The 17,218-nt window shown below is 36.6% G+C and overlaps 2 protein-coding genes across 2 annotated transcripts; both read left to right on the top strand.

Moving 5' to 3' along the window:
- Positions 1–1,717: 1,717 nt before the first annotated feature.
- LOC131855825 (dehydrin COR47-like) lies at positions 1,718–3,472 on the top strand. Its single transcript, XM_059219514.1, has 2 exons — positions 1,718–2,080; positions 2,938–3,472. The coding sequence occupies exons 1-2, from the start codon at positions 1,820–1,822 to the stop codon at positions 3,139–3,141; spliced, it is 465 nt and encodes a 154-aa protein (XP_059075497.1). The 5' UTR covers positions 1,718–1,819; the 3' UTR covers positions 3,142–3,472.
- A 12,260-nt stretch (positions 3,473–15,732) lies between these two features.
- Positions 15,733–17,218, top strand: LOC131040759 (cold shock protein CS66). The gene is made up of 2 exons (XM_057973712.2): positions 15,733–16,367; positions 16,816–17,218. The coding sequence occupies exons 1-2, from the start codon at positions 15,846–15,848 to the stop codon at positions 17,056–17,058; spliced, it is 765 nt and encodes a 254-aa protein (XP_057829695.2). The 5' UTR covers positions 15,733–15,845; the 3' UTR covers positions 17,059–17,218.

Below are 17,218 nucleotides of genomic sequence, written 5' to 3'. Positions count from 1 at the left end.
GTGAGATATGATCAAATCTCTCCAAGATCTTGATTTTGTGTCCAAAACCCTAACTGCACAAGGTTATTTTCCAGATTGTTTTACAAAACAGCAATATAGGGTTAGAAAAATTTGTAAAAAACACAGATCTAACAAAATCCCATGTCCCACGGGGCGTGCCAAAATGTATATAGTGAAAATGAATAACAATAATGTTGATAGACTAAATAGATTCAACCACAAAACCCTAGCCTAACAACAACAAATATCCACCATAACATATGAAGATTACCTAAGACAATGCAAATCAAATGAAATCACAAAGATTATACCATCACATGTCCATTAGAGTTTGAATCTCCATTCTTCCTATCTCCATTGATCTTGCTTGATATATTTGCTCTCAGATTTTATATGCACAAGAGCTCAACAAAGAACGAAAATGTGGTTGCAAGTAGGCTTGATTGCATATGCAAGTTCGAAAGCGTAGTGTAGTCAAATGCATTCGTGAGTGTAATCAATTGATTAGGATGCATAGATTGATTAGAATAATTGATTAGGGTTGATAATGAAGGAAACATCTCCTTATATAGAAGACACTATATGAAATGGAGGAATAAGATTGAGAGGTGTAAAAGATAAATGGTTTGCTACGATTAAAGGGTAGGTAGAGAAAATAATAAAATAATAAGAGGGGTAGGTAGTGTATGAATTAAGAGATGAATGACATGTGTCATGGGTAGAAAAGGCTAATGAATTAATTAAATAAATAAAGATTTATTTAATTAATAGTAGAAGTGGGATCAATTAAATAAATATTTAGGAAAAGGATAATTTAAATAAATAAATGTATTTATTTAAATGAGAAATAAGGCTAGAAGAAGATAAATGAATTAATTAAATAAATAAAGATTTATTTATTTAATAGAAGAATTAGGCTTAGATAATTAAATAAAACATGACAATTTTAGGTGTCTACAGTACTAACATTCAGAGTAGTTTTATGGAAGTTCAACTTTCAGTATATGATGTGATTGCTTTCACTTCTGACCATGGCTCCATGCTATTATTGTTGTAGCTTCATTTTTGTTTGTATGACTGATTTATTCCTATAGTAGAAGTGTTTTGTCACTGTACTTCCTTGTTATAAGAACCGTTTTGTTGTTGTTTTCTTTCAAATAGTATTACAAGCCGCTGTTGTTCAATTTGTGTATTTCCTCTTGTAATCTGAAAAAGTGCTTATTCCAATTTTAAAAAAATAGAACCGGTCAAAATACTTATTTAAGGGCCTTACTTGAAACATAAGACCTTCTAGATAAAGTTGATCCTAATAGTAGGGTTTTTTCCTCTCGTTAAGATTAAGGTCACTCGCGAATTGAAGTATCAAAGTGGGGTTTTACCCGTATTCTCGAACTTTTTTATCATTTTTCTGATTCATACGTGTAAGTTGGAGATTCCATCCAAAAAGCTTGGAGTACGTTCCATAGAGCTCGGAGTACATGTAAACCGTCCCCTTTGATATTTTCTGATAAGAAATTTGCTTAACATAATGCAATGTTGCCGACAAAGCTTTAAGCTGGTGGGCCCACCCACGTCTTATCCGCTAATATTGAGACTTATATCACCGACCAAAAGGGGCCACGTGTCAGTCGAAGATGAATCTAACGGCTCCAGTAAGCCGCGTCCTAAGCGCGTCGTTTTCTAAGTTGCTATACATTCGCATCCTCCTCCGACTATTTTCATATCAAAACTTTCTCGGCTTTACAAAAATATCTGTCTGTTGATATTCCTGTAAATTTCTTTGTTGTGCTGTATATCTTGAGAAGTTTCTTATCTTGTAATGGCGGAGGAAAATGCACCAGAGCATCAGGATCGCGGTCTCTTCGGTATGTTTGGGAAGAAGAAAGAGGAGGAGACACATCAGCAGCATGGCGTTGACGTGGATCCTCACGGGCATGGACACGTAGGCGAAGCTCACCCTGCTCCTGTGTCTTACGGCGACGTGGAGGGGGGCAAGCTCCATGGCGAAGGTGAGGAGAAGAAACACGAAGGGGGCCACATGGGGAAGCTGCATCGCTCTAACAGCTCTTCTTCCAGCTCTGTAAGTTTTGGCTGGCTATGACTTATAATTTACTTGAATAAATCTGATGAAATAACTGTGTATCAATTTACTCAAATTTCTCAGAGGCGTTATGGTCTTATTTTTAAAGGTGTAGGGTTTCTCTGTTCAAGAAGACTTGATCTTTGATCTTCAGTTAATTCTTTTGAGCGCCTTTTAATCGCATCAACATATCAGGACTTTCTGCTTTCTTCTGTATATTATCTTTACTTTTAAACTAAATTTCGTATCCTTGAGATGATCTTCAGTCTCACCAACAATTCAGGACACTCTGCTTTCGTCTGTATTTTATTTTTATTTTTTAAATTAAATTTGGTCTTATTTTGTTCTATCCTTTAGATGATCTTCAAATCTTGATCCTTTGTCCTGTGGTATAACAGAATTACTTCTTCAACAGACTAAGGGTTTACCTTAATTTTTCAAAATTGTATTTTCTGGGTGTATTCTGTGTTATCTTTACTTTCATTTATTAAATCTAGTTTTATTTTGCTTCATTTCAAGGAGAGAACCTGGAGTCCGATTTATGCATATATCAAGTCTTGACTTTGAATCAAACCAGGGTTTACTCTGTAAATTCCATTTTATTGTAGCTTTAATAATTATTTTTTAAAGTCGAGGATAAAGTTTTTTAAACCATTCAATTTCATGTACAGAACAAGAGTCTAATTTTCTATGTAATTTTCAAAATTACACATGCCGCGGATAATTTTTTTTAAACCATTCAATTTCATGTACAGAACAAGAGTACTTATTTTCTATATAATTTTCAAAATTACACATTTCGAATCAATGTTCAGTTTGTAACTGAAATGTATCTGATGAAATGAATATATTTGCAGTCTAGCGAAGAGGAAGAAGATCAAAAGGGGGAGAAGAAGAAGAAGAAAAAGGGTGGATTGAAGGACAAGATTAAGCTTCCCGAACACCATGACAAGAAAGAGGAAGAACACGATCATGGCGAACAAGGCGAAAAGAAGGGTTTGATGGATAAGATCAAAGAAAAGCTCCCTGGACACAACAAAGAGGAAGAAAAAGAGTATTGAGAGTTGTGTGTTTCTACAAATATTTAACGTATAATAAAATGTAATTGTTGGGGTTTTCTTATAATTGTAATGTTTTTTTCAGGCCCTCTGTTTTTTTGTGAAATTATTTACTTGAGGGCAGCTCAACCACTTGGGAAGTTGAAACTTTGAGTAGCATTAATAAGTTAAAAAAATGGGAGGTGCCTTCTATACCTGCAGTTTTTGTATAAAATCTTTGGGCTTGCAGTCTACGTTATGCCCACTGTATTTGCAGGGTTTGAGCACAAGCATTGTAAATTAATAAAAAAGTCAAAATAGTGATTATAATAAAAGATTCTCATATCTGCTTTAAGCCTGGAAGTCATTTTAATTTTAGGGCAACTAAAATAAAAACATTTGTCAAATCATGCCGGTTTGGAGCAGACAGGGGAATACATTTTCTTAAGCTTTGTCCAACACATTTTTGTGAGATATACAATTTGTCATTCTTATATTTGTAGAATCATATAAGAATTATATTCAGTTAATTTTAAAAGTACTTTCTTCTTCCCTAATACATACATATTCAGTTCAACTTAAAAGAGTAATATTGCTAATTTTAGATATGTACGTGTCTAGAAGAGGGGACACTTTCAATTTGTATTCCAAAATAGTTTTGAATACAAATAAGCATGTTTGAGTTGGAGTAGTACTGGAATGGGTGACCTCCTGGGAAGTCCCAATGCTTCACCCTTGTGAACATCACCTAGATGCAATGAGTGCTAAGTGGACCATTAATTCTCATGAGAGATGGGTTCTTGTGAACCACTACTCATGAAACATGGGTCAATGAGTCTGACTCAAAAACTACATAGTTGAACCCTGATAGCAATATCATAGTTTGACTTGCTGTGAAAAATACCTCCTACTTATCAATTGATGAGCTAAAGGGGCTCTATAATGAATGGTTCATAAGGCACAACACTTGCTGAAGGTTTTGCAAATGGGGTTGCAATCTAAGTGGGTTTAACCTTGGAGGGAACTTCATGGTGAAGCACGCTTGAGTTGGAGTAGTACTAGGATGGGTGACCTCCTGGGAAGTTCCAATGTTTCACCCTTGTGAGCATCACCTAGATGCAATGAGTGCTAAGTGGACCATTCATTCTCATAAGAGATGGGTTCTTGTGAGCCTCTACTCATGGAACATGGGTTAATGAGTTTGACTCAAAAACTACACAGTTGAACCTTGATAGCAATATCATAGTTTGACTTGTTGTGAAAAATACTTCATACTTATCAACAAGGGAGTCATTAAAGTGTCACCCACATCAAAGATTTATGATTTCTTTTTAGGAAGGATATTTTAACTAATTAATAATCAATAAATTGAATTAAAATTTAAACAACAATTTTTTATAATTAAATTTCTTATCTAATAATTTCAAGAAAAAAGAATAAATATAAAATTATTTTTTTATTTTTTTTATATTAAAAATTGAATGACAAAGATCTACAAATGGTCACATATGCAAATATTTATGGGTCAAAATCATTTTTTTTATTAGATATCATAAAAACATTACATATCATCGGGAATGTCTGAGTTTAGCAGTATCAACGCACCATAGGAAGGTGCATACACAAAAAAATATACAGTTGACGAGCACCTCCACTTATGGGAAGATTATTACATTAGATACATCTTAATTATAACGGCAAAAAAAAACAAAATAGACAGTTCTAGAGGACTAGGAAAATGAGATTTCAGATTCTGGTGCAAAGTTGGCTCCCAATGGAGGGATCCATGCCACCCAACCCAGGTTTCCATCCTGCCATACTTCCACTCGGCCATCAAGTATGTCCTGTTTGTGGGGGTGTGAGGTGTGCTCATGGAACAGGTTAGCTTCCTCCCGAGAGATCTCCATGTGTAGGTGTCTACGGTCCATCTGTCTCATGAAGGCCATGAGTGCTTGTTCAAATGCGGCCTTTCCCGGTTCATCTCTCTCCCACGTGAAGCCGTGAGATAGCTCTCAGATGTATACAATGGTGGCACCTTCCTTTATCCATCTATCAAACTTGTCTGAATCCAGCTTTATTACCACAGTGACCTGCATCGAAACAGTATAAAAAATGAGTCTACTAAGAGACTCAGTGAGGTGCCTGGTGCTGTTATTAAAGACATCATCATTACGATACTTCCAAATGAGCTAAAGAACTTCTACAGAAAAACAAGACCAGATGATATTTGCAGTTTTCCTACAACCCTTAATGTAGCCTAAAACAACATTTATGCTTTCAACAATTAGATTCCAGATTAAGGCCGAACAAACTCCATACTTCTTTTGCAAAGTGACATTAAAAAAAAAAATGTTTCACAGTCTCAGGTACTCTACATATTTTGCAGTTTAAGTAGTTACCCTCCTTATCCTTTATGGGGAGTTTATTTAACAACAGGCGTCAACCAAAGAATTATTTTTTTTGGTTCATTTTGAGCCACCCAGAACTTACCCAACCTATCTTTCCATTCCTTTGGTTCCCATTTTAGATCCCAACATCTGTTCAGGTGAAGAAAAATGGTATCAGCCTCGGTAAGTGAAGCATATATGTGTTTGTCTTTAAGGGAGGGGAGAGGTGTGCCATCAACCCAGCAGAGTGCAGAGATGGGGGAGAGGGGGAGAGGAGGGTGAGAGGGGGGAAAAATAGAAACTAAGGCCATTTTAAGGATGTTATAGGTCCTGCTCTGGGAAATCGAGATAGAGAAGGTAAGTTTCAGGTCCTCCCATGTTCTCATTTGGCCATTCTCTAATATTTGATCAAAACATTTAATTCCCATATTGTGCCATTTTAGTGCAAATCAGCCTTCAAGAGCTGCTAATGGCTTCCCATTATGAAATAGATTCCACCATATTGATCTGTTACTAGCAATCTGCCCCTGTATACCTCCATCTACTTTGAAGTGTACCAAGTGTTTCACCTACTCCCAAGCTTTCCATAGGGACTTAAAGACCCCAGACCTAGCTGGGGACACCTCTATCTATCCAAGAAGAAAGTCAATCATGGGGAGATCCTTCCATTTCTTGGCTTTCTTAGGGATTGAGGATGAAATATTGTTTTTTATTAGAATTTTCCAAGGCTCATCCCCATCCATGGCCTTGAGAATCCATTTGGAGGCGAGGGCAATGCCCTGTAGTTTGAGATCTTTTAGGCCCATCCCACCATAAAGCTTATGCATAGTGCACCACTCCCATTTCACTGCATGTTGCTTCCTAGTGCCTTTTCCATATGACCATAGGAATTCCCTAATTTATTTTTGGATATGATTGAATTGGTAGTTTTTGAAGAGCCAGACAGAGGAGAAATAGATGTTATATGATGCCAAAATCTTTTGACAGACCTGAAATCTTCTAGCCAAAGATAGATAGTTCTTGTTCCATTTAGAAAGCTTCTTCTCTATCTTATTTCTTACCCATTCCCACATTTCTTTTAAATTTGGAAGGACAGAGAAAGGGATGCCTAGACATTTTATAATATGAGTAGGACCCAACCAGTTGAGGGAAAATTTTGAAAGCCAGTTTGGGGGGTTGTCATCCCAACCAAGTAGATTGGATTTGTGCATAGCTATCTTACTGCCAGAGGCTAGGCAAAATATATCTATATTTTTCAGCAAAGCAGCAAGGTTTTCTTCCTTGAGTTTAATTAAAATTGCAGTGTCACCATCAAATTGGACATTACAGATTTCCTTTCTGTTAGGTAAGGATATGCCCCTGATAGGAGGAGTGATAGAGGAGTCTTTAAGTAAGTAGAACATTGCATCAACAACTAGAACAAATAGGGCTGGGGCTAAGGGACATCCTTGCCTGATAGATCTGGTCAGTGTAAAATTGGGGGATCTTATCCCATTCACTTCAACGGAGGCATTGGCATCACATAATAGTGTTTTGACCAATTTGCAAAACCTAGGGGGGAAACCTAGTGATTGAAGCATCTGAATGATATATTCCCATTCTATTCTATCATAAGCTTTCTCGAAGTCTATGAGTAACATAGCTCCATTTTGCCCTGATTCCTTTGCCTAATGGAGTGATTCCCAACATGTGATTAGGTTTTCTAGTATATACCATCCTTTGACAAACCCTGTTTGAGTAGTACTGATAATCTTAGGTAAGATTTTTTCCAATTTGCTTGTTGTCAATTTCGCTAAGATATTATATGACACGTTTAACAATGTAATGGGTCTCCAATTTTTAATTAGGGTTATGTCACCCTCTTTAGGGATGAGCTTGATCAGACCTTGGTTAATGTTTTCTCCCAGGGATCCAATGTGAATAGCCTCAGTATATAGAGCGTGAAGATCATCCACAACACACTCAATATTTTCTTTGCAAAATTCTATCGGAAATCCATCAGGGCCAAGGGATTTGTCATTATTGAGGGCCAATATAGCTTCCTTGATTTCTTCTTTATAAATATTTCTTTCAAGCATCTTGCTATCTTCCTCATCAAGAAGTTTGGGGACCAATGACATGACTATCTTTCTTGCATTATCCTACTCCTCCCTAACTGGTTCTGCAGAGAACAATTGCTTGTAGAATTGAGCAAAGCACTCTAGAATCTCATTAGGCTCAGAGAGGTTTTTATTCTCTTCCCATATGGTGTCTATTTTCTCTCTTGCTTGTTTCATTTTAAGAATCTGGAAGAAGAATTTAGATCCTCGATCCCCAGTATCTAACTAGTTTAACTTAACCCTAGTTCTCCATCCTTTGATTTTTTGATGTTGCAGTCTTCTAAGGTCATTTTTGGCCTTAATTAGTTGATTGGTGAGTGTTACATTCTCCGGATCCCCTTGAAGATCAAGCTCAGCCATTTGTAGGGCACTGTGCAATTGCATCTCAGATGCTCTAGCATCTTTAGCTTTCTTTTTACCCACCACCTGACAAAGTGAGGTCCAGGTTATAACATTTTGATTCCATCTATCAATGTTTGACAACTGGTTGTTGCCATATTTATTATACATTCTAACCAGGCACAGTGCACATTTTAGGTCATCATCCTTTAGAAGACTAGTGTTCATTCTAAAGTTCGAGCTAGGGCTTGGTGGGGCCACTCTACTATTAGTTACCTTTAGCCCAATCATAATAGGGCGATGATCATATAGTGTATATGGTATGACAACATATTGAACACCCTCATTTTTAACAATTTCAAAAAAGTCTTTATTGAAGTAAAATCTATCTAGTCTGCAATATACTCTCTTATTGTACTATTGGTGGTTACACCAGGTGTACCATATTGATTTATGCTCTCCCTTGTTTCCTACTATTGGGTTAGTCAATCTCATCTTGTTAACCATCCTTTCCCAGTGTATTCTCTCAACACCTTTCCATTCCACCTTGTTCCCTCCCTGTTTATCTTGTGCATTGATTACCATGTTAAAGTCCCCTCCAAGAGCTAGGGGATGTCTTCCAATTTTGAAATTCATTTCAACATCGCCCCCCTTTCTCGGTAATCATTAGATGCATAGATTGAGCAGAGACCAAATGTAGCATTTTCATTCTGTATGATAGCCCATACTGCCCTATCACAAAGGGGATTGTCCCCATTTGACAACTTTATTCGCTCATTTAGGGTTTAACAATATTGCAGCTCCACCCTTTCCTTTAGGGTGATTGGTGAAGAAGGGGGTGGCCTCCCTCCAAATGGATTTTAGATTAATTTCTAGAGAAAACCCCGCTGATTTTAGTTCTTGGAGCATAAGGCAATCAATTTCTTTGTGCATATTTAGAAATCTTTTGACCACATATTTTCTGTCAGGGGCCTCTAATCCCCTGATGTTTCATGAGATGGTTTTCAACATTAGGAGGTTACTTCAGGAGTGTCCACTAGGGATTTAAACCCTTCAAAACACTTGGGTCATTCCTCGGGTTTAGAGAGATGGCTGGCATCAAAGGCCGATGTTGAGAGTGGTCTACCTCTCTTCTTCCCGAGTTCAGAGAGCTTCTTAGGTCCCAATGATTCTTTCCTAGTTGTATTGTCTTTATTGATCTTAGGAGACCTTTTTCTCCTTTTTTTTGTTTTATTACTAGCTAGGTCTTCTCCCCCATTATTAGCTCCAACCTCAAAGGTTCTAGGATCAGGGGAATATGAAGTATCCCCCTCATTATTGCTAGTCACAATTTCATCAAACTGCAACCCTGGTTCAGTACCATGCCCTTTCTCTAGGGGTTGGTCAGAAGGAGAAGTGGTAGGCCCCATCTCCCCATCAGTGTTATCAGAGGTCTTTTCAGGAGGTTTGTTGGAGTGTGGTGTTGTATCCCCTCCATCCTTAGTCTCTAATGGGGTATTTTCAATTTGAGGAATGCTCATATCCCCGGAAGGGTCATTTTTATTACCTTTAGGCCCTTGAGGGGAGTGACTAACCACATCGGTAGCACTGGTGGTAACATGAGCACCACCATCTTCCCCTTCGATCAACTCTTGGAGGAAGGGTATGGTACATGATTCAATCTCCTTTTTTTGGTTACTTAATGTTATTTCAAGTCGTTTTCTATGTTCTACAACCACCTTCAACTTTTCCATGACAATTTGTTGAGCATTTTGAGTTCTGGGTCCACCTTTATTAGTGGAAATTTTAACTACATTTGGTTCCATTGATTTAGGTTCACTGGCAGCCAAATTAGCTTCTTTCAGGGCCAACTGATACTTGAGTAAGGATTCGACAATTAAGGGAGGAGCACTGGCAGGACAAGGGTTAGCTTGTGGTTGAGAAGTTGGGGGGCTAGGTTCAGATGGGGGTAGCGATTCAGTGGAAATAGGCTGGGAAGATGGGTTGAGAAGTGGAGGTGCAGACTGCACTGGGTGATGGGTAGGATCATTCTGCTTAGAATCTTCCAAGTCCGAGTGTAGGTGGTTTCGAACAAAGGTCTTCTTGGAGGAGGTACCATTTTTCTTTACCATCGGAGGGCAGTTTTTAAGGAAGTGCCCACTTCTTCTACATTTATGGCATGCATTAATCCCTCCCAAATATTCTAAGGGACATGAGAATAACTAGTTTTCAATACATATATCTATTCTAGAGGGGAAAGTTGATCCAGGGTTGAAAGCAATGAGAACCCTCACATCCATATGGGGTAGTAATGCAGCCGAGGAATCAATTTTAATTACTTTGCCTAGAGGTTCAGTGATTTTAGTAATATAGTTCCATAAAAATGGGGGGACATTTTTAATAACTACCCATTTAGGGTTGGAGAGTGCCATTATTTCCTCGTTACATGCAAGAGGGGTCCAGGGAACGACCCTAAAACAGGTGTTACCTATATTCCAAAATTGTTTCTTGACAACCTTCCTCTGCATTTCTTTATCATTAGAAAAAATAAGAAATAGCCCTTTTTGCAACATTCTACAGAATGAAAATTGAATTCCAAATTTTATACACCAAGTATCTTGAAACCATTTATTCAAATATTGTCTAGATGGTATTTTATCTACATCAAGGGCTACTAAAAAATTTGCAGAATCTCTAAGCCTAGAAATCTCTTTAGAAATGCATTCTGTCATAGAGGAATTAGGTTTAATGATGACTCTTGGGGCCGAGGCAACCTCACCTTCTTCGCGGTTTTGATTTGTTGCTGCATCTTGGGTCGCCTCTGGTTCGAACCTCGCCTCATCTAGGAAGGCTGTGCAGAGCCCTTAGATGGCTTGGCTAAATGTTTTTTCCCATTGTTGGTGATTTTGTGGGTATTAATTCCAGTGCCATCGGGTTCCTTCTCCATTAATGGAGGCAAGAGCAGGAATAAATGCGGGGGGGGGGCTTCCCACTAGGTCTGGGAGCCCCCAGGTGGAGAGCCGACCTACCGCCAAGGACCGTTCGTGTTCATCCTTGGTTGCAGAGCTCCGCCAAAAAACCTCACTTCTAAATTCAATTAAAAATTATTTAATTAATAAAGAGCAATATTAGTCAGTCAAAATCGTTTTCAAAATAGTATTTCATAATTATAGAAGTTATTTTCTATATACTATTGCATATAATTGTAAAATAATTGATTGGAACTTTGGTAGAAATATTGATTACAAAAGTTTCCTAAAACAATATCCAACAATATTATCCAATCAACAATATAAATTTTCATTAGAAGTTAGCATGCAACCAAAATCCAACATTATGTCCTTGGTTAGAAGATTTAGTATAGAGCCCAACAAAATATCATAAAAATCATATTTATAATGAGAAGTTTTGAAATTTACATAAAAATAAACTAGAGAATCTCAATCCATTTAAGCTATGTTTATAAGGTTTATTACAACTCCTACACGATAAATTAATTATGGAAGTATATTAATATGTCTAATTTTTGTTAAGTTAAAGATTTTTTAGTGGTTGATTTTCAATTTAATTTTATTGGAGTATTTCTTCATTTCATTTAGATTGACATTTTTTAAATTAAAACTAAAATAAAATAAATATTACTAGCAATCGCACCTTGGTGTGCAATGGGTACGCCAAAAATGTATAAAAGGTCAATTAGAAATTATATGTTTTTTTGGCATACAAATGATGTTGTATGTGCAATGAAGGTCTCAATGGAAATGTTTTAGCTTAAAATCAATGATCCATCCATTTATAGGGATCCAACAATGACTGAAATTAAATATTTGAATCAAATGAGGAGGGATATGAAATTAGTATAAAAAGAGATAAAGTGAGATAGTAGAGATGGAAGAGATAAATATGTGGAGAGGGAGAGTGTGGAAGACATGTATGGATAGAGAAAGAGAGACATGTCTAGAGGTAGAGGTTGAGATAAGAAGATAGAGTGAGAGATGAATAGGAAAAAGTAGATAAAGAGATAGAGAGAGGTAGAAGAAGAGATAAAGATAGAAATAGGTAGGAAGAGATAGAGAGAGATGTTGATGAGATCTTTTGATTGTGTGTGTGTGTGTGTGTGTGTGTGTGAGAGAGAGAGAGAGAGAGAGAGAGAGAGAGAGAGAGAGAGAGAGAGAGAGAGGGAAAGATAGAGATATATGAGAAGAGTAAGGGAGAGGTGGTAGAGTTAGAGAGATAAACAAGGAAATAATGAGGGAGTGAGGTTGGGAGAGATGGGGAGATAGAGAGAGGATGGGAGAGAGATATGTAGAGGGGGAAGAGAGTGGGGGAGATATAGGTAAATTGATAGAGGGAAGAGGGGGGACAAAGGCAAAGAGATAGGTGGAGGGAGAGGGAGAAGAAAAGGGGGAGAGGGGGAGAGAGGGAGATATAGCTTAACATATAGAGAGGGATAGGGAGTGGGAAAGGGATAGATATAGATAGAGGGCAATGTAGAGAGAGAGAGATAAAGGGGTAGGGAAAGAGATAGAGAGGTAGATAAATATATGGATAGAAAAAGCTAGAGAGATGAGTGAGAGGGAAAGATAGAGATGCACATGTATTAAGTAGGAGATGTGAGAGAGAGAGAGAGAGAGAGAGAGAGAGAGAGAGAGAGAGAGAGAGAGAGAGAGAGAGAGAGAGAGAGAGAGAGAGAGAGAGATAATTTGTTAATTATATTAACTAATTAACTTAAATAATTTATTTTTAAAAAATATTTTCATCTATAAATACTATCATATTACTTGACACTAATTGAAATTTCAAAACATATCTTCTATTACCATAGCCCTTTTATAAAACATAACATAACCATTATTCATCAAAATACCAAAATCCTAGAGGACTTAAAATGATTTAACAAAAAGGGAAACTACGAAAAACCTTTAACCCATGTAAATGACTATCGTGATTATTCTCCATCCCAATGCAAATTCCTACAGAGCATCATAGCGTGAAAATCTGATGGATAGAAAGTTGGAAAGTGATTGCTTGTGGCCTATGTATTCAATGTGAAAAGCTCCCAGGAAATGCTAGGGGAGCAGGAAATCTAATGGCTAGTGAGAATCCCATCGTCTTGCATTGTTGTGGAATGTTTTGAACCATGGATCCTTAAAGTTAACTCATCTTTTTCATATAGGGTATGCTTTTGGCGTAAAAATAAAGAGTGTTGTTTGTTCTGAAATAAAATAAAAAATTATATTATCGAAACATAATTTTTCAAAATATATATGAATTAAAATACTATGAATTAAAATAAAATTTAAAATTTAGAGTCTATAGATAATAATAATAAAAATTATAATATTTTATTTAATTATATCTTTCAACCTTTTTAGCTAAAAGATGGGTAAAAACTTATTCAACACAAGGAGAATTACAAAGCAAAAAGAGCCAAACAGAACATTAAACAACTCTAGCTCTAACTTCTGAGGCAACTCCAAAGATAATTGTTCCTTATCCACGATACTCCACCCATCCCTTCAATCAGAAGTCCATTTAGCTAGGCAGATCGCGACTCCATTCTGCTCCCTAGGAATGTGAGTAAAAGTAATAGATTCCAAAGAACAAGACAACCATCAAATTTGATATGTGTTGCTTTTGGATTTTGATTGTGTGAGTGTTTTTGCATCAATGTTTCAGATCACACTTTGTGACCCATCATAAAGATGAGAAACATCACATCCAAAAGAAGCAAATATTTTCACACAAAAACACACACAATCAAATCCAGAAGCAAGATATATCAATCTCATGGATTGTGGAAATATAGAAGCATTAACCATAAAATCCATTGAACAACCAGGTCTAAGTGTTAATTAACATCATCAAATCGCTGCTCATTCAGTAGAGTCACCACCACTTGTGAGTTAGATTCACAAATAATCCTCATCCAACCAAGAACACAACCTCTCTCCATAGCATACAAAATGGTGAGAGCCTCCATTTAATTTTTCTATAAAAACCTTTATAAATTGAAAAAATGAATTGGACAAGACTAGAGCTATCATGCCCTACACCACCAATATCAACATGATCAAGGTTTCCCCCAGAATAGCCATTAGTATTTATCTTCAAGGTTTCCCGATACTGCCAAACAACTGCCTATCAAGCCCCAAGTATCCTGCAATAATAGAGTACTTACCGGTCAAATTCCCCAAGACAAAGTACCATCTTGATAGAAAATCTCTTCTTGAGCGCATCATATTTTTTAATAAAAGTTGATATTCTTTCTTGATATTTTGGTATTGATAATATATTTTTATTTAATATGAAAAATAAATAATAATAATTAAACTATTTAAAAGTTATATTTTTAAAAACTACACTTATAAATCTACATGACATTTTTAGATTATTTTAAAATGTTATCTATTTAAGTAGGAATTATTAGAACATTAAGTGTTTTTATTTTTTTTAGTAAATTAGTCTTAAAGTAATGCTATTTATGTATTTAGTGGACACTCCCATTTGAAAAAAATGTAGCTCTAATTTAGCTAGACCATATGTTTGAACAAAATTGATTTTTGGTTGGAAATACTTAAATTTGTTCATACTATTAAGTTGACTTGAACTATGAAATAGTTTTGATCCTTCACATAGTGATAATAGAGAAACAATTGAAATGTGTGGACTCTTTAGGCCACCAACATATAGCATATATCTATTTTCAATCACATTATAAGAATGGATTCTTAATTAAAATGAGTGAGTTGTTTTATTTACCAATGCCTAATGATGTGTTTCTTTTGCTTCTTGTATTGAAAAAGAATGGAGCTTGAATAACATTCAACAAGAATGTATTTCCAATTGAAATGAGAAAATTATTTTGGCCAATGAAGTCTTACCACGTGTCCATTTTCCTCTATGGATTGACTACAAATGTGACACATTAAAATAAGTAAACTTCTTAAGTGACTAAACCTAGCCATATTTGTAGTTGCCTCTATATTTAACAAGAATAGAGCCCTAATTAATGAGTGCATTGAGTTAGAATAAGGCTTGATCGTGCATTTATTTACCTTTAAATTCAACAAGAGTGTATCTCCAATTGAATGAGTGGGTTGTTTGGGCTAATCAAGTCTAACCATGTGTTTGTTTGGACCAATAAATTCTAACGAAATTCTAACCATGCTTGTTTGTAAATTCTTCTTTACATTCAACAACAATAGATACTCAAAATTAAACAAGTGCATTTTTTTTTATAAAAGCCTAACTATGTGTCTATTTGCCTTTACATTTTTTTGTATTGGAAGAAGCTTAAAAAAGATTACAAAATAATAACTGATTACAAAAAATTTAACAATATATCCACTTTAGGTAGGAAAAAACATCTGTACAAAAATGTTAAGGCCTTTAGATAAAGTTGATAAAGAGATAGACGTCAAGTATTTTCATTGTCACAGAAGGCCCACAAGTATTATTAGTATTATTAATAAAATATCAAAGTGGAGTTATCATCAATAGTTGAATATTTTTCTAGTAGCTTCGCAAATTTCATAACGGATATTTTTGGGACACCACCTGTCCCGTTATGATATTTTTAACAGGATATTTGCGCAACTTAAAAGGCAACCTATTCGATTTTAACGGCCACGTACTGCCGACAATGCTTTATTCCGGTGGGCCCACCCACGTCTTATCGGCGTGACGTTGACATTTATTTAACCGACTTATGATTGCCACGCGTCAGTCGGAAATGGTTCCGGCGGCACCGGAAAGCCGCGTCCTAAGCGCGTCGTTTGCCAAATCTTATAAATTCGCGTTCACTCCTCTCTATTTTCACATCTAACTTTCTCACCTACTGAAAACCATTTCTGTCTCTTGAAATTCCTGTGTTTTCTTTTGGTGGTTTTGTATTTCTTGACAAGTCTCTCTTTTTTTGGCAATGGCGGAAGAAAATGCACCAGAGCATCAGGATCGTGGGCTGTTCGGCTTGTTTGGGAAGAAGAAAGAAGAGGAGACACATCAACAGCATGACAGTGCTGTGGATCCACATGGGCATGGACACGTGGCAGGTGTACGGCCACATGATCAAGGACACGTAGGTGAAATTAGTCCTACCCCTGTGTCTCATGGCTATGTAGACGAGGTTCATTCTACACCTGCGTCTCATGGTCATGTGGGCGTAGGTGAACCTCATCCTATGTTTGGCCATGTATCTGAACCTCACCTTACGCCTGTATCTCATGGTCATGTAGGCGTAGGTGAGCCTCACCCTGTGTATGGCCAGGTGGGCGAGGTTCACCCTGTACCTGTGTCTCATGGCCATGTAGGCGAGGCTCACCCTGTGCCTGTGTCTCATGGCCATGTAGAGGAGGGCAAGCCCTATGGCGAAGGTGACAAGAAGAAACATGAAGGGGGCCGCATGGGAAAGCTGCATCGCAACAACAGCTCTTCTGCTAGCTCTGTAAGTTTTGGTTGCCCATCACTTCTTTAATATACTTAGTTTCTAAGTTTACTTACATAGATCTGATGAAATAACAATGTATCCTCTTTATCATTTATGTTTTATTTGAATGTAGTTTTCAAGCTTTCTTAACAACCTCTATAAGCCTATAGGTGAATGAATTATGGAGCCACCTCTAATTTGTTTGAGGTTTTATGGTTTCAATTTTTTTATTTTCTTTTGGCAAGATTTTGTATTCAGCAGTCTTGATTATTGATTTTTGATTGATTTTTGAAAGCTGTCATTAAATTTGATGATCTCATGATCAACAAGGGTTTGCCTGACTAAAATTTTCAAAACTGTTCATTCTATGTGCATTCTGTTTTACTGATTTAATCTGGTTTTATTATCTGGTTCAATGGAATATATCTGGAATACATCTCATCTGATGAAATGGATGTGTTTACAGTCTAGCGACGAGGAAGAAGATGAAAATGGAGAGAAGAAGAAAAAGAAGGGTGGATTGAAAGACAAGTTAAGGGTTCATGGACGCCAAGAGAAGAAAGAGGAAGATTACGGTCATGGAAAGACTGAAGAAGAGGAAAATTACGGTCATGGAAAAACTGAAGAAGAGGGTGAGAAGAAGGGCCTGATGGGAAAGATCAAAGAGAAGCTTCCTGGACACCACAAAGTGGAAGAAACAGAGTATTGAAAAGAAACTGGTTTTTTGGGTGGTTTCATCTTATATTAAGTTGTGGTTAGCTATGACTGTTTACCATATCCTGTTAATTTGAAGCATACTGTGGATTGTATGCGTGGTGTGTTTATCTTCTATTATATAATAAGAATGTAATGGTGGTGCCTTTTTGTAA

Source organism: Cryptomeria japonica, chromosome 4, assembly GCF_030272615.1.
Source record: "Cryptomeria japonica chromosome 4, Sugi_1.0, whole genome shotgun sequence".
NCBI lineage: Eukaryota > Viridiplantae > Streptophyta > Pinopsida > Cupressales > Cupressaceae > Cryptomeria > Cryptomeria japonica.
Note: the sequence above shows the minus strand (reverse complement) of the source record. Positions and strands in the feature narration are given on the sequence as shown.